Source organism: Ciconia boyciana, chromosome 5 (assembly GCF_034638445.1).
Source record: "Ciconia boyciana chromosome 5, ASM3463844v1, whole genome shotgun sequence".
NCBI classification, from domain to species: domain Eukaryota; kingdom Metazoa; phylum Chordata; class Aves; order Ciconiiformes; family Ciconiidae; genus Ciconia; species Ciconia boyciana.
This window is the reverse complement of record NC_132938.1, coordinates 27,112,501-27,130,184: the sequence shown is the minus strand read 5'-3', so window position 1 is coordinate 27,130,184 and position 17,684 is coordinate 27,112,501. Positions and strand designations below refer to the sequence as shown.

General features: G+C 45.1%; 1 protein-coding gene across 21 annotated transcripts in view; it reads left to right on the top strand.

Moving 5' to 3' along the window:
• Nucleotides 1-17,684, top strand: part of APBB2 (amyloid beta precursor protein binding family B member 2) — a 200,235-nt gene that overhangs the window by 88,671 nt on the left and 93,880 nt on the right. For all 21 annotated transcript variants that reach the window (XM_072861648.1, XM_072861652.1, XM_072861654.1 and 18 more), the window contains one exon: nucleotides 3,317-4,117. In XM_072861648.1, coding sequence (XP_072717749.1) covers nucleotides 3,317-4,117 — 801 coding nt within the window. The remainder of the gene's footprint in view (nucleotides 1-3,316; nucleotides 4,118-17,684) is intronic.

Here is a 17,684-nt window from a genome sequence, read left to right as displayed (position 1 = left end):
CATTTGCTTTTCAGCAGAAGGCAGAGGAGTTGAAAAAAGGGGTGCCCTGTGCCAGTAGCATTGTCCTTGCTGGTGGCCAGGCAGCATGAGGAGCTGCCCGAGCAGAGGGGACGTGGTCTGCTTGCGGTGGGGTGCCTGGGTGCAGGACCCCTGGCACAGGGTGTTGGTTAGCTGGTGGGGGGCACAGCACCAGCGTGCTTTAGGTACCCCTGCAGTGAGGGAGGCAGGGTCGGTGGGAGAGACAAAATAAAAGAGGGAATTCAGCGATTGGAATTTCAGTCTTGAAATTATAGGCACAGGAAGAAGTTGCATTTCCTTGATGTTTTTAATTAGAAAGTTGGGATGTGCTTCCTCTGGGAAAAGTGACGTGTTTCAAGCATCACCATGTGCTGTATAAAGGAAGAGGGACAGGCTATCGTTCTTCTTCCTTATGCCATTCTACTAGTCTAGGTCTACACAGTCTAGGTTTTCTTCAGTGCATTTAAGCATTTCCTTGCATTCAAACGTTTTCCAGCACTTTAGTTAGTCCTGGTCTGGTAGCGACTTCTGCCCTTGAGACGCAAGACCTGCCCCTTCCCATCTGTATTTCTTATCTCTTTTTGCCTTTTTTGTTATCTTTATATCTTTTTCTGAGAGTGGAGGGATGCCAGCTGTGTGTATCCCAGAGCCTGGCTGGGAGCACAGGGCGATGGCCAGCGAGCAGGTGCCTGTCTTTTGAGAGGGCAGCCTGCTCCTCTCTGTGTGTGCCTCGTGGTACTGTTTGCATGTTCATCAATTTGATCAACGGATCCTTTGAAAGGAGGTCAGGAGGGGAGGTGGTGTCCAGTGGAAGGTTCATTTTGACATTTTTCTGCTTATGATCACACACCAACCCAACTTACAAGCACTGCTTGGGTCGCAAAGACTTTTGGGGGCTTTGGCTCAGTCATTGATCAATGTGCCAGTGTTCGTCATAAATCCATGGGGCAGCTTTATCAAGCAGATTAGTAAAACATAATACATTTTGTTTCAATGTTTCTATGTGATTATTCTTACAATATTTTTGATAAGTGAAATGCTAATGGCAGGAGACTGGCTAAAGATAATCTGGCAGGCATATACTTAAGCTTTATCTAGGAAGATTATTTTTTAAGAATTTTTTTCAGTGGTAAAAATAGTGGCAAATGTTGCATGAAACAGCTCACTTGTAACAAAGAACAAGAATAAATTTCAGTCTTGTTCTAGATTGTGGCAGTTGTATTTATTGATGAAAAAAATAAATGCTTGTTTTAATTTGCTGAATCATAAAGTAAAATAAAAGTTAGTGAAATCCATAGATCCTGTGCAATTCTATAAGTTCTAAAGGTCAGGCAGTGGGTCAGAATTATCCTGCCCTATTAATTTATTTTTTATGTAAATTCCAGATTGTCAGACTTTTAACTGATTCAGAAAAAATATAAAGCAGCCAGTCCATAAACACAGGCCATTTTGTGTTTTTAGATTAAAACATGTGCTTTGGTAACATTATGTTGGATCAGATGTGACCTTGCTTGCATTAGACTTCGTTGTTTTTAGGCAAGATGCAGAAGGCAACATTTATTGATGTATTTGAGAAGTACATTTACAAAGTTCCTTTAAATTATGTGATGGTTGTGTTTTAGAAGTCTTTTGTGGCTAAAGCTGAAATTATCTATAGGATGTTTGTTAACTGTTACCTAAGCTGATGGCTTTTGCACAGTGTGCGTGGGGTGATCTCTCTTCTGAAGAACTGTCTTCTAGAAGTTGGTCTAGACTGACTGGTGCTTGAGGAAATGGCAGGCATGAAAATTTGTAAAATTTAGTTTAAATTCTGTTTTAACAAGTTTTAGAAGTTGTTCTAGGTGGGTGATTCAGGGAACAAAGAGTATACTTGGTCTGCTTGATTTTAAGTGAACTGGAGCGATGGTTGGAAGTGTGCAGCTTTGACAGCACATCAAAGAAGAGGGAATGCATGCCTTTAGGTAATGTTGTGAAGTGCTCCTTTTCACTCTGTGTTTATGTTCTTTTAAAATCCATATATTTAATCTCTTGTAAATCTGTGCAGCAGTCAGTTCTGTCATGTATCAAATATACAAGGATGCAGCACAACTCAGCTGGAATGATCTGTCATCGGCTAGCTCAAATTATAGCTTTTCATTCCTGGATAAGCCCCAGATACTTTTTTTATGTGCAATATAAGCAGTCAGTGATATCTGAGAATTAGGAACAACAGAAAGGCTGTTTCATGCTGTGGCAGGTGAGAGTGATTTATTAACTGGCCTCTAATGTGGTTCCCAGGTGTCAAGCAACAGTGACTACTACAGTATGTAAATTGAGGTGTTCATGGAATGTTTGTGCAGATTAGTGGGAGCCATAAATAGGCAGTACAAGAACAAATGATAGTTTTTAAAAAATATATTTTTGATCATTTTTCATAGTCTAAAAATCTTTTCCCTGAACAAACTTAATATTTTTCAAAATGTGAGCTGTGCCCCTGGCTAATAAAAATCAGAAACTTGTCTACAAGTAGACAAAAGGATGATTTTGTTTAACTGTGCAATATGTGTACTCTGTCCTAGGATGTATGTTTTATCCTTAAATTTGAACTTTGTGAGCTGTAGAAACAGTAAGTCATCTTTTCCATCTTCTCTGGAGCAGCCCTTTTTTAAAGTTGATTGAATTAGAGCAGGATATTTTGTCAAGGGATTCTCCCTCAAAAAAACCAAAAAGAAAACAAAAAAAATGGAAGGCAGACAAAGAGCAGAGAAAACGCAGGTGTTAAGAGGCAACAGTTGACTGGCCAGTCAGGCCTAAAATTAACAGTACTTGAGTTCTACCCTAGATGAAAAAGGAGCAGCATCTGCCTATGGTCTGCTTAGAAATTTTCTGCTTCCTAGTGATGAGCGCTCAAGGAATTTTTCACCTCCTCCTCGTTGGAGGTAGAGGTGAAATACTAAAATGAAATGATGGTAAGGACAACGTCTGGACTCCCAGGCATTTGCAAAGGGCACCTCTCCTGTCCCAAGCCTGCCTGCAACAGAATCAGACATGAGAAAACTGCCTTAAAACTGCCTTGTACAGGGTCAAGCTTTCTGCTTTTTCTCATCTTTGTGGTCCTGATGATCTATCTATGTTTTTCTGCCTCTGTTTTTCCTTATTTAATAAGCTAAGCTTTAGCCTATTCTCTTACCCACTTAGATTGTGGTAATTTTCCTGCTATAAAACCATTACGTATAGCGCCACATCCCTTTATCAGAAGCCCTAGCAAAATAGTGTATATAATGAATGTGTTTCACGACTGTTTCTTTTGCTTTTCTAGTCGATTCCAGTGTGGACGCGTTGGCAGTGTTTATGGCAAGCAGCAGCACGACGGACGTTGTGAACCGCAACAACCCTGCCACCCCGCCAAACACCCTTAACCTGCGCTCCTCTCATAATGAACTTCTGAACGCGGAAATTAGGCACACGGAGACCAAGAACAGCACTCCTCCGAAATGCAGGAAGAAATACGCGCTGACTAACATTCAGACAGCCATGGGTCTTTCCGATCCAGCAGCGCAGCCCCTTCTGGGGAACAGCTCTGCCAATATAAAGCTGGTGAAGAATGGAGAAAACCAGCTCAGGAAAGCTGCCGAGCAGGGACAGCAGGATCCCAACAAAAACCTCAGTACCACTGCGGGCATAAATGTAACTTCTGAGAAGTTTGAAGGCAAAGAGCCGATCCCACAGGATTCCTCTGGCTGTGAAATATTACCCTCGCAGCCAAGGAGGACCAAGAGCTTCCTGAATTACTATGCAGATCTAGAGACATCTGCTAGAGAGCTAGAGCAGAGTTTTGTTGCAATGGAAGATAAATCTGCACAAAGCAACAGCCAGGCTTCTACCGTTATTGTCAATGGGGAAGTCCTGCCCCGGAAACAAAACAAGCTATCAAGCCCAGAGGATGGCCAAGTTGCCACAGTGTCATCAAGCCCTGAGACTAAAAAAGACCACCCAAAAACTGGGGCCAAAACAGATTGTGCTCTCCATAGGATTCAAAACCTGGCCCCAAGTGATGAGGACTCCAGCTGGACTACGCTGTCCCAGGACAGTGCCTCGCCCAGCTCGCCTGATGAAACAGGTATGCAAGTAAAGGCTGCTCGCAGCCACTGTTTTAGAAATGTGTTGCTTAACTCCTCTCAGCTGGTGGCTGGAAGAAGAGAGGAGATTTAGTGGTGCTTTCAGTGGGGAAGTGGATTGCATGAAAACACAAGCACTGGGCTTGCACATAGCTCCTTGTCCACTTGGGAATGCTTGGGAGCCTCCCACTCGGTCCTAGCGGCTTTACTGCTGCTTTGGGAAAGGCACCAGTGAATGCTATAGACAGGGTCCTAAAAATATGCTAATTGCACCTTTTGCTAGTTTAGAAATAATTGCTCTTCACTAATCAATGGATACACGTTGTGAGAAGTACATGATTGTCTGGAGATGCTAAACTACTGATAGCTGCCTACAGACAACAAGCAAACTTTTCTGAGCAATGATTTTTAGGTTCAGCAAAAATTTTTACTTTTCTAATTCAAATCTTTTTAAGTGTCCTCCCTCCGCCCCCAGTCATTTGATGATATTATTTTATTTTTAAAAAAGTCCTCCCAAACATTGGGTCATTGAATTTCTGTGTTTTATTTTCTTTGTGCAGCAGTTCCATACAGTAACTCAGAAGCTGAAACCATGGCATTTCCTATTTTGGAAGCCTGGGCTCATTAATTATTTGAACAGTAATGATGACTTCTGCACTGGCTCTGTTGTGATTTACAACACATCTCTATTATTTTTAAAACTCTAGAGATCTCACTTATTCCAGTTAATGGACTTTTTCACTTTTTTTATATCCAAGCCAGTATATTTGTCAAGATGAGGGGAGGTGATCCAGTTCTCGAGGGTGACGTGGGGCTAAAGAAGTTTGCCATATATTGTTTGTATTTTAAGTGATTTCATTATTACAGCACAGATGTTATATACTGTTTGGAGGCCACTATGGTCCAGATCCACAGCTGCATTACATATCAGTCATGCATGATTATGACAATAGTGATTTTTATTTTAATGTGTAGGATTTTTAAAAATCGCAACCAGAAATCCCCACTCTGTGACATATAATGGATCTTCTGATCTTCTTTTTGATATGTAACAAACCTTTTCTGTTAAGAGAAAAAATTTTCATGAAGTCACCTCTTCACATGCAAAATGAAAAAGTTTTCAGTTTACTAAAATTGCTGTTTGAGTTAATATTATTTCTTGGGATACTTGATATGTGTGACATCACCGATAACATTTTCTGGAGAAACTGTCAATAGGAGGTATTTCGATAACTTCATGCTGAGCTTGTTGGCTCCTTCTGTCTTTGTACTTGCCCCAGGTTTGGCAATGAGAAACTGTGGGTAGAAAATTTATATTCACTGAAAACTAAATTAGAGTAATTCCAAGTAGTCTAATTAAATACGGGTGGCCTAAGATGTTAAGAACTAGCCTAAGGTTTTTGGTGTTTTTTTTTTTTTAAATAATATGTTTAAAATTTTTTTTCCACATGTATTGCCACTGTGTGGTGTATGAGCTCCTTCAGCACTTGGGAAGGGGGATTTTCTAAGCTGTTTTGAGGTGTTGGCAAGTTTGCTTATTTAAGTAACCAAGTGTTAGCTGAGCTGTGGTTTATTCGCGCTATGGAAATAAAGGGGAACTTTCCCCTGCTGAGTATGGGGGGATTCCTCATTTAAAAAAAAAAAAGTTAAAAAATAACAATTAATAAAGCCCTCAGAGCTCACCACTCTTCTAAAGCAGAATAAAGGGCTTTTTAAAATTCTGTGCTACCTTCACCATACTAGCAACCAATGTATTATAAACAGACAGTTATAGAAAAGCAGGTGTCCAGATATCTGACTTCAGTCTCTGTAAGAAAAGAGTTAAAAATAAACAGAACGCCCTAGAAAACCCCAAAATTGCCTTTCAGGATCAAAGTGGTAGAAGTGTTCCTTTCTCATCCCTGTGGTTATTGTCAGAGAGCACCAAGTAGGACATAGGACCTGTCATACTGGATTGGATCACTGGTTTTAGGATGCCTGTCTAAGTATTCAAGGACTCCAAAAACATCCAACTATTGCAACTTACAACTTACGGACATCTGTCTTTAAGGCTTATTGGCTACCTTGAATTTACCTCCCTTCTCATAAAATTGTTTCATTAAGTGTATCCACTTTCTTTCCAAAATGGACTATCAATTGATACAACAGAAGAGAGCTAAGAAAATGTTGAGTAGCTGTGGGTGCCAGGACAGCTTTTGGATGTGATAAAACAGGCCAGTTTCTCAGGCTCCCCTGCAGCTCCTTCTGGGAGGCTGAAAAGGGGGTGCAAAAAGCAATGCTGCTGGTGTAGAAAAAAACAGAAATCATAAATATCTCCAGACTTACTCATTTGGAGGCAAATCTTCTCGTTGTTCTCAGGGGCTCCAGCCTTTTAGATTTGAGTCATGTGCCATCCCTAGGCAAGTATAAAAGAAGCCCTTAGGCAGCGCTAGCGACCAGGAGCGCTGCGAACAGGGCAGGCAGACAGGGCGTGGCGCGGCAGTTGGCATAGCAGGGCGTGCGGGAAGGGCGCTGAAGCTCTGCCGGCTTGACCAGGGAGCAATGGTATCCACCCGGCAGAAAGCCACAGCCTCTCTAAGCTCTGCACCCACCACGACTGACGCAGCTCCCCAGACAGAGCTCCGGCGGGAACACGTTGCTGCCCAGGCGTCAGGCTGCAGGCTGTGCCCGACTCTCACGGCAGTACCGGAAGCAGCAGTGACCACAGCTGTGGGAGGTGCGCCCAGGTAGAGGAGCTCCTCTGCTTGGTGACAGAGCTCCGGGAGGAGGTGAGTAGGTGGAGTAGTATCAGGGAGCACGAGAGAGAGATGGACTACTGGAATCGCACCCTACCTTCCCTGACACAGGCCCAACAGGCAGACAGGACGCACGATATGGAGGATTCCCTATCCTCTCTCCACCTGGCTGAACACAGTGACTTAAGGGATAGGGAGCAATGGCAGCAAGTTCCTGCCTGGCGCAGCAGGCGCGTCTCCTCTGTGGCTACCCCACCTTCTCAGGTGCCCCTGCATAACAGGTATGAGGCTCCGCAAGTGGAATCAAACAATGACGAGGATGATGGTTCATCTAGCTTGGAGGTGTTGCCGAGGTGAAGTTGGCCTATGCCCTGCATCAAGACTGCTTCCATAAAGAAACAAAGGCGGGTCATTGTCATAGGAGGCTCCCTTCTGAAGGGAACAGGAGACCCAATATGCAGACCAGACCCACTTCTTAGGGAAATCTGCTGCCTCCCTGGGTCCCGGTTAAAAAATGTGAAGAGAAAACTTCCTACCCTGGTACGGCCCTCAGATTATTATCCATTATTTATTTTTCAGGTAGGCAGCGATGAAGTTGCAACTAAAAGTCCAAGGGCAGTCAAGAGAGTCTTCAGGGCCTTGGGACAACTGGTTAAGGGATCAGGAGCACAAGTAGTGTTCTCCTCTATCCTTCCAGTGGCAGGGAATGATGAGGAAGAAACAGGAAGAGCCAGCAGATCAATACCTGGCTCTGAGCCTGCTGTCACCGGCAGAATTTTGGGGTTTTTTGATTGTGGGTCAGTCTACACGACACCAGGCCTGCTGGTGACAGATGGGGTGCACCTGTCTCAAAGGGGGAAAAGGATCTTTGCACAGGAGTTAGCAGGGCTCATTGAAAGAGCTTTAAACTAGATTTGAAGGGGGAAAGGGATAAAACCAGGCTCGCTAGAGATAAGCCTGGGGGTGGCACGCCAATGTTTGAGGGACGGTGTGCTAGCGAGGTCCTTCGGTCTGCCATCTCAGTGGAGGTAGGGGGTGGAGATCCATGCGGCAGCAAAGATGCAAGGGTTATTGATGTGTTAGAAACCATGGAAGTGCCTGAGAATGGTCACATAGGAATTAGGGCTTCTCCCCCCAAAAAGGTGGCAGGATCAGTAGCCCAACTGGAGTGCATCTACACCAATGCATGCAGCATGAGCAACAAACAGGAGGAGCTGGAAGCCATTGTGCAGCAGGAAAACTATGATGTAGTTGCCATCACGGAAACATGGTGGGATGACTCGCACAACTGGAGTGCTGCAGTGGATGGCTATAAACTCTTCAGAAGGGGTAGGCAAGGAAGGAGAGGTGGTGGGGTAGCGCTGTATGTTAGGGAGTGTTTTGATTGTCTAGAGCTTAATGATGGTGATGATAGCGTTGAGTGTGTAGGAATCATGGGGAAGGCCAACAAGGCAGAGATCATGGTGGGAGTCTGTTATAGACCACCCAACCAGGATGAAGAGGCAGATGAAATGTTCTGTAAGCAGCTGGGAGAAGTCTCACAATCGCTAGCCCTTGTTCTCGTTGGGGACTTCAACTTACCAGACATCTGCTGAAATACAATACAGCAGAGAGGAAACAGTCCAGGAGGTTCCTGGAGTGTGTGGAAGATAACTTCCTGACACAGCTGGTAGGTGAGCCAACTAGGGAAGGCTGGACCTGTTGTTTGTGAACAGAGAAGGACTTGTAGGTGATGTGATGGCTGGAGGCTGTCTTGGGCATAGCAATCACGAAATGATGGAGTTTTCGATTCTTGGAGAAGTAAGGAGGGGGATCAGCAGAACTGCTACCCTGGACTTCCGGAGGGCAGACTTTGGCCTGTTTAGGAGCCTGGTTGACAGAGTCCCTTGGGAGGCAGTCCTGAAGGGCAAAGGAGTCCAGGAAGGCTGGACATTCTTCAAGAAAGAAATCTTAAAGGCGCAGGAGCAGGCTGTCCCCATGTGCCAAAAGACGAGCCAGTGGGGAAGACGACCAGCCTGGCTGAACAGAGAGCTTTGGCTGGAATTCAGGAAAAAAAGGAGTGTTTATCACCTTTGGAAGAAGGGGCAGGCAACTCAGGAGGACTACAAAGATGTTGTGAGGTTATGCAGGGAGAAAATGAGAAGGGCCAAAGCCCAGCTAGAACTTAATCTGGCTGCTGCCATAAAAGACTATTAAAAACCTTTCTATAAATACATTAGCAACAAGCGGAGGGCTAAGGAGAATCTCCATCCTTTACTGGATGTGGGGGGAAACATAGTGACAAAGGATGAGGAAGAGGCTGAGGTACTTAATGCCTTCTTTGCCTCAGTCTTTAATGGTAAGACCAGTTGTTCTCCAGGTACCCAGCCCCCTGAGCTGGAAGATGGGGACAGGAAGCAGAATGAAGCCCCCATAATCCAAGGGGAAATGGTTAGCGACCTGCTACACCACTTAGACACACACAAGTCTACGGGGCCAGATGGGATCCACCCCAGGGTACTGAGGGAGCTGGTGGAAGTGCTCACCGAGCCTCTTTCAATCCTTTACCAGCAGTCCTGGCTAACCAGGGAGGTCCCAGTTGACTGGAGGTTAGCAAATGTGATGCCCATCTACAAGAAGGGCAGGAAGGAGGATCTGGGGAACTACAGGCCTGTGAGTCTGACCTCGGTGCCAGGGAAGGTTATGGAGCAGATCATCTTGAGTGCCATCATGTGGCACGTACAGGCCAACCAGGTGATCAGACCCAGTCAGCATGGGTTTATGAAAGGCAGGTCCTGCTTGACCAACCTGATCTCCTTCTATGACAAGGTGACCTGCTTAGTGAATGAGGGAAAGGCTGTGGATGTTGTCTACCTAGACTTTAGTAAAACCTTTGACACTGTTTCCCACAGCATTCTCCTGGAGAAACTGGCTGCTCATGGCTTGGATGGGCATGCTCTTCACTGGGTAAAAAATTGGCTGGATGGCCAGGCCCAGAGAGTTGTGGTGAATGGAGTTAAATCCAGTTGGCAGCTGGTCACAAGTGGTGTTCCCCAGGGCTCAGTATTGGGGCTAGTTCTGTTTAGTACCTTTATCAATGATCTGGATGAGGGGATTGAATGCACCCTCAGTAAGTCTGCAGACGACACCAAGTTGTGTGGGAGTGTTGATCTGCTTGAGGGTAGGAAGGCTCTACAGAGGGATTTGGACAGGCTGGATCTGATGGGCTGAGGCCAATTGTATGAGGTTCAACAAGGCTAAGTGCTGGGTCTTGCACTTGGATCACAACTCCTCCATGGAACGCTGCAGGCTTTGGGAAGAGTGGCTGGAAAGCTGCCCAGTGGAAAAGGACCTGGGGGTGCTGGTCAGTAGCTGGCTAACTATAAGCCAGCAGTGTGCCCAGGTGACCAAGAAGGCCAATAGCATCCTGGCTTGTATCAGAAATAGTGTGGCCAGCAGGACGAGAATGTGCTGGTTTTGGCTGGGATAGAGTTAATTTTCTTTATAGTAGCTGGTATAGAGCTGTGTTTTGGATTTTAATATGAGAATAATATTGATAACACGCTGATATTTTCGTTGTTGCTAAGTGGTGTTTACACTGGCCAAGGACTTTTCAGCTTCCCATGCTCAGCCAGGTGCAGAAGAAGTTGGGAGGGGACACAGCTGGGACAGCTGACCCCAACTGACCAAAGGGCTATTCCATACCATATGATGTCATGCTCAGTTTATAAAGCTGGGGAAGAGGAAGGAAGTGGGGGACATCCAGAGTTACAGTGTTTGTCTTCCCCAGTAAGCATTACACGTGATGGAGCCCTGCTTTCCTGGAGATGGCTGAACACCTGCCTGCCCATGGGAAGCAGTGAATGAATTCCTTGGTTTGCTTTGCTTGCGTGTGTGGCTTTTGCTTTCCCTATTAAACTGTCTTTATCTCAACCCACGAGTTTTCTCACTTTTACCCTTCCAAATCTCTCCCCCATCCCACCGTCTGGGAGTGAGTGAGTGGCTGTGTGGGGCTTAGTTGCCAGCTGGGGTTAAACCATGACACTAGGGAAGTGATTGTGCCCCTGTACTCGGCACTAGTGAGGCTGCACCTCGAATACTGTGTTCAGTGTTGGGCCCCCCACTACAAGAGAGACATTGAGGTGCTCGAGCGTGTCCAGAGAAGGGCAACGAAGCTGGTGAAGGGTCTAGAGCACAAGTCTTATGAGGAGCAGCTGAGGGAACTGGGGTTGTTTAGCCTGGAGAAGAGGATGCTCAGGGGAGCCCTTATTGCTCTCTACCACTACCTGAAAGGAGTGTGTAGTGAGGTGGGTGTCGGTCTCTTCTCCCAGGTAACAAGCCATAGGACAAGAGGAAATGGCCTCAAGTTGCACTAGGGGCAGTTTAGATTGGATGTTAGTAAAAATTTCTTCACCGAAAGGGTTGTCAAGCATTGGAAGTGGCTGCCCAGGGAAGTGGTTGAGTCACCATCCCTGGAGGTATGTAAAAGACATCTGGATGAGGTGCTTAGGGACATGGTTTAGTGGTGGAGTTGGCAGTGCTAGGTTAATGGTTAGACTCGATGATCTTAAAGGTCTTTTCCAACCTAAACAATTCTATGATTTTATGATTCTAAGTTCATATTTTTCCAAGGATTTATGAAGGGTAATAAAATAAGAGGTGAAATAAAAGTTGAGTAAATGAACTGAACTTTCTTTTTTGAAGCAGGGTCAAGAACAATTTGATGTTGTGCATTGTAAACACCTGTGCCTTTTCCATCTCCTTCCCAAGAGTTGCTTGAGTTACTGTGGTGCTGATCAACAAGCTTTCGCCTTTCACCGTGCCAGGTCACGCTACAGGAGTTAACCTTACTTGCCAAATAGCTTGGGTGCTACAGCAGTGGGTCGAGTTGGAAGTACTGAAGGAAATCAAGTAACACTTGCTGCTTCTCGAAACCACTTGCACCCTTCTGACATGCTGGGGACAGAGAAGTGGTTTCCCACAAGCAGAAAATACATCCAATGCATTTATGTCAGTGGTGGTTGACCGAAAACCCGAGAGATTCCTAGGGGGCTGTATCTAGCCCCTCTGAGGCCATGGAGTAGATGTGAGAGCCCACATTTAGGAACAGGCAAGAAGCAGCAGCCTCAGAAAGGTGGTTTCTCGGCTCTCTTTTGATTGTCTGATCTGGTTTTAAACATCCCTTCAGTGGAGGTGTTGCCCCAACCTGCTTGGGCCATCTGCTCCAGAGGCACAAGGTGCTTTCTCCTATGGTAGATCTTTCCAGACTTTTTAGTGTAATCTTTCATTCCTCATTGCCCCTGTGTGTCAGCATGGGTGAAGGGAAGCCCTTGTGACTGAGGAGTCATGCAGTGAGCCCTGGTGGTGCCCATCCTGGAGGTCTGAGATTCTGGGCATGGCCAGGGCTCCTCACTGCCACTGCATCTGGGTGGGAGGGGAGCATCGCATGGGGTCTTTGTGGCTTGCTGCTCTCCAACCCTTGTGTTTATGCTCCAGTAATAAATGTTGGGGAACAAAGTCAGAAAGGCATCTGGGAGAAAAATCTGCAAAAGTAGACAGTTTTAGTCATGTGGCTTCTGGCAAGGGGAAAAAAGATACAGTTTTGAGAACAGTTAATCCATTAAAGAGTGTAATCTAGTAGATACCTGGAGAATTATTAATGTTCAATCCAGAGATTATATTTAGCACTTTAGTATACATAGGAATATGATAGAAATGCTGTTTTACTGGGAGGACGTGTTGAAAATGACAATATAGTCCCAGGGCTTCTGAATCATTTTGTCGCCGTCTTCCATCTGTTAACGCAATTTGTTATTCAAATCTTGGAAAACTTAATGGTTTTTTCTGGTTTTTTTGTTTGTTTTGTTTGTTTTGTTTTCATGTGTTTTGTTTTGGAGATATGTAATTCAAAGGCCCTGAAAAATTTACCCTTAAACTTAATTGTTTGCACTGGGTGTGCATCACTGTTTAGACAAAATCATCTTGAACTCTCCTTAGGGCAGGATACTTTTGTTTGTGGTCTAATGAAAAGGTGTCTTTAAGAGGCTTGACTCTTTTTTCTGAATGAGGTGGCAAAAAGAAGATAGCCCAATTTAAAGGTACAAGACAACTGGCTGGATATGAAACAAATGTTAATGTTGTTGATTAGTAATGTTGCTAAGCAAATGTAATAGCCCATTAATAATGAGGGCACTGAAGGCTACAAGCACAGTACAATGTAAGAATTGTGTTTTGAGGAAACTCTTCTTTTTTCTTTCACCTCCAAAGAAATTATCTATATCTACTTCTTGGGAAGAGCTACATTGACTTCAGCTTTCAGAGATTTTTTTTATAAGGATTCTTAGCTTTCCTCCACCGGCCTCAGGACTGATTGTATGACAGAGCTGACCCTGTCATTCAGAGCATGTTGTGGGTTACCAAAGACCAGCTGTAGGTGTCTTTAAAACTGCAGATGGCACAGAGCTGATTTTAAATCATGGCAAATGCTTCCTCCCTCGTTCTCTCTCCAGAAAATTTTCTTAGCCTAGTTTTCAAAGGAAATGCATCTTGTGTTATTACACCCTCTACCTCTTCTTTCTCTCTGTCTCTATGTATTCACCAGTTTCACCTACATTTTATGAATCAGTGTGTTGCCAACAGCAGGAGTCAAGTGGACACCCCAGAGCCCAAAGCTAGAGGAGGATGAGGGTGATGCCAGTGCTGTTTTCTGTTTGTGGCTTGGTTTTGGTTTTGTTTTGGTTTTTTGGGTGAGTTGTTTGTTTGTTTTTGGTTTTGTTTGTTTGTTGTTTGTTTTTTTTTTAAGAAGCTCACTAGAATGCCTGTAGAAGGTAGGCATGTTTCTAAAACTTCCTGTCATTTGAAAAACAGTTTCAGTGGAAAGTTATCCCTCTTTAGTAAAGTGCAACTCTGTGTAATAATCGCTAATGAATGAGGAATGAGAATTCTCTGGGAAAAGTAAGGAATTCTGTTTGCTTCAAAGCCAGGAAAAATACTGGAATTTGCTTTTGCTTTCTGTTTTATCTTGATTTGAACAGATCCCCCTCCTTCCAGATCAGGGAATAGCCCTGTAATTAGGAAGGTCCCTGAGATGTGGGACGCTCGGTGCTAGAGTCTCGCAGGTTTTCTTGGTCTGGGACAGTCGCCCTCCTTGCTCTCTTCAGAGCTGCGGGAGACTGCGCAGGGGCAGCATCTTCCTCTGCTCCCCAGCGTCTCAGCCTTTGGCTTACACAACGCCGTGTTTTTCCCTGGTTGAAAAGTGTCATTCAAAGGGGTATTAAAAGTACAAGTGTCCTCTTTTTCAGGGAGTGCCACCACTGTATGCACCTGCCATATAGCAGATGCCTGTCTGCTGTTGGTCTCTAAGCAATATCCAGGAGGGCAGCTTAATAGCTGGTTATGAATAAACGAGTTCAACCCAGTGCAGAAACGTCCTTGGGGATTAGGAGTGTCAATCTTGTAAATAGAGCCTGGTATTCTGAAATAACAGTATGTCTGGATAGAATAGCCCTCTAGTACAATAAAAATTACAGCAAATCATGAACTAGTCAGAAAGATTTATACCAATGGTCAAGTTCTGCCTCTGATTTTAACCAGCATCTTTGACAAAATTAAAATGGATGTCCTCTTAAAAGCACCATTTTTCCTTTGCAGTACCTATCTGATATAGACAACAAGTATGTTATTTACTACAAAACAGGTTTTCTGTGTTTCTGAGTGTGGTAAAAGATTTATGGTGGTAGAAATACATTCAATTACACTGTGGATAAACACAAGTCCTATAATAGTAGAGAAAGACTATATTACCATCTGTACAATTGTAGGGTTCTAGGTAAACATCCAGTTTTCAGATTTTGGGGAATAAGATGCTCTAGTTCGCACCCGCTATACATCCTAACGGCTTGTCAACTTTCAGTACTGAGCAGCTTTTTTTAATCCTGCATGTTACTGATAACCACATATCAAGATCAGTGCATGTTTTATATTCTCAGACTTGACTTGGTCATTTGCTGACAGCTTACAAAATAGGGAAGGTAACTATTGCTGTATATCCCCGGTGTTTGTGTAGGTACCATTCTGTATGTGGAGTAACTAACTGCATGTTTATCTTCCTTTTAGCTACCCCTGTAAGAGCATTTTTGGGAAGAAAAAGTAAGCCTGTTTAAAAGAAATAAAACCTAGAACACCACACGGTTACACAATGTTCACAGTAATGATCAGCATTCAGGGTCTACTGGTAGAAGGCCATAAAACAAATTGAACTTGATAGTAAATTGAACTTGAAAGATGACTCTCTCAAGTACGCGCTGCTGCTATCAGTTGCACTGGGAGGCCACTTGCTGCGTTTGGGCGGTCAGATCGGTTTTACCGTGTGGTTCTCAGTGGAGCTACCTAAATCCATATCTTGAGTGCTCAGATTAGTGCTCTGACTTGAAACCCAAAGTTTCCATGGTAAAGAGGGGTGATCAGCACCCTTTTGAATTTGAATAGTTAATGAAAATAGGTATGTGAAAGTGAATTAACGTGCTTACATTCAGGAATGGGATGACAGATGTTTTATACAATAGTGATTAGCATGCTCTCCCAAACTCTGTTTACAGTTGCAGAATTTGGGACTGTAGAAGAGGCTTTCCAGGATGTGTTGTATGGTCACGGTTGCAGTTTCATACTTACTGTTTACCAAAAAGATAAAGAACTATTCTTTATTTCATCAGAGCCATTCAGTTTCCTCCCTAGGGAGGGCTTGATTCAACTGCCTGCCTGGTGTCCCTTGAGGTGCCTGGTGGTGTCCAAGACAGGCAGCAGACAGGAGGCAAGAACTAGGACTTGTGTTCTGGAGGAGCAACCGCAGGCTAAGTGGGACGCACATCAAGTAACACTCACAAAGGAATTAACCAGCTGGATAGAGCCTGCAACATCTACCCTGCAGTGCAGAAATTAAATTTGTTCCTTTCCTGGGTCCGGCTTTCTTTTAAAAATCACTCTGTATTGGGTTTGTGTGGCAAGGTTTTGGTGGCAGGGGGGCTGCAGGGGTGGCTTGTGTGAGAGGCTGCTAGAAGCTTCCCCTATGTCCAATAGAGCCAATGCCAGCTGGCTCCAAGACAGACCCGCCACTGGCCAAGGCCAAGCCCATCAGCAACATTGGTAGCACCTCTGTGATAATGTATTTAAGAAGGGGAAAAAACTGCAACAGCAATTGCAGCCAGAGAGAGGAGTGAGAATATGTGAGAGGAACAACTCTGCAGACAGCAAGGCCAGTGAAGGAGGGGAGGAGGTGCTCCAGGCGCCGGAGCAGAGATTCCCCTGCAGCCCCTGGTGAAGACCATGGTGAGGCAGGCTGTCCCCCTGCAGCCCACAGAGGTCCACAGTGGAGCAGATAGCCACCTGCAGCCCGTGGAGGACCCACGCTGGAGCAGGTGGACGCCCAAAGGAGTCTATGACCCCGTGGAGAGCCCGCGCTGGAGCAGGCTCCTGGCAGGACCTGTGGACCCATGGAGAGAGGAACCCACACTGGAGCAGGTTTGCTGGCAGGACTTGTGAGCCCATGGGGGACCCACGCTGGAGCAGTCTGTTCCTGAAGGACTGCACCCTGTGGAAGGGACCCACGCTGGAGCAGTTTGTGAAGAACTGCAGCCTGTGGGAAGGACTCACGTTGGAGAAGTTTGTGGAGGACTGTCTCCCGTGGGAGGGACCCCAGGCTGGAGCAGGGGAAGAGTGTGAGGAGGAAGGAGCGGCAGAGACAACGTGTGGTGAACTGACCACAACCCCCATTCCCCGTCCCCCTGTGCTGCTGGGGGGAGGAGGTGGAGAAATCGGGAGTGAAGTTGAGCCGGGGAAGAAGGGAGGGGTGGGGGGGAAGGTGTTTTAAGATTTAGTTTTTATTTCTCATTATCCTACTCTGATTTGACTGTTAATAAATTAAACCAATTTCCCCAAGCTGAGTCTGTTTTGCCCATGATGGTAATTGGTGAGTGATCTCCCTGTCCTTATCTCAACCTGTGAGCCTTTTGTTACATTTTTCTCTCCCCTGTCCAGCTGAGGAGGGGAGTGACAGAGCAGCCTGGTGGGCACCTGGCATCCAGCCAGGGTCAACCCACCACACACTCCTTGGTTAATCTCTGCTATATTGTGCCTGAAGGGTCTAGGATGGTTTGTCATATTCTTTCCAAACACAGCTTTCTCCCAGCGTGATATCTCTCCCTGGGTGCTCTGGAGCCGGGGGAGATTGAGTTCAAAGACAGTTGCCTTCTAGTGGTAGTGCTTTGACTACCAAAGCATTGCTGTGCCTAGCTCAGTGCTTTGGCTAAAGTAGCGTCAAATGTGGCTCTGTCCTAACTGACATAGCTTCATTAATTTTGACGTCACTCCAGGTGAACTTCTGGCCACTTGATGGGAGTTTAACAAGCTGGCTTATTTTGCCCTTGATATTTCATTTCTTGTTTCGTGCTTGTCTTTTCAGAGACACTTTCCTTGCTAGCGTGGTAAAGCACATAATTCCTAATCTGGACAAAATCAGAGTGTTGCTTTGTATAAGTGCAGTGCTACGATTTTGAGTGTTTTAAAAATGAATTTTTTCTACTCAGTAAAATAAAAGGGGTAAACAAATGCCTGCAGGCCTGGCTGCTGGAACATGTTGGAATAGCAGTGCGGGAAAGTGAAAGGCAACAACAGGGAATAGAGGTTGTGGTGAGACAACGGAGGGAAGTGAATGCCAGCATCGTACTACCACCTGGGCGGAAGCTATAGAGGAGTTCACAAGATATTCAGAGCACCGCAAGTTTCCCGTAACTGTAGTGTGGTTTACGTTGATGTGTAATGTTAAGAGATATTAGGACATGCTTTTTATACAGGGCTCGTT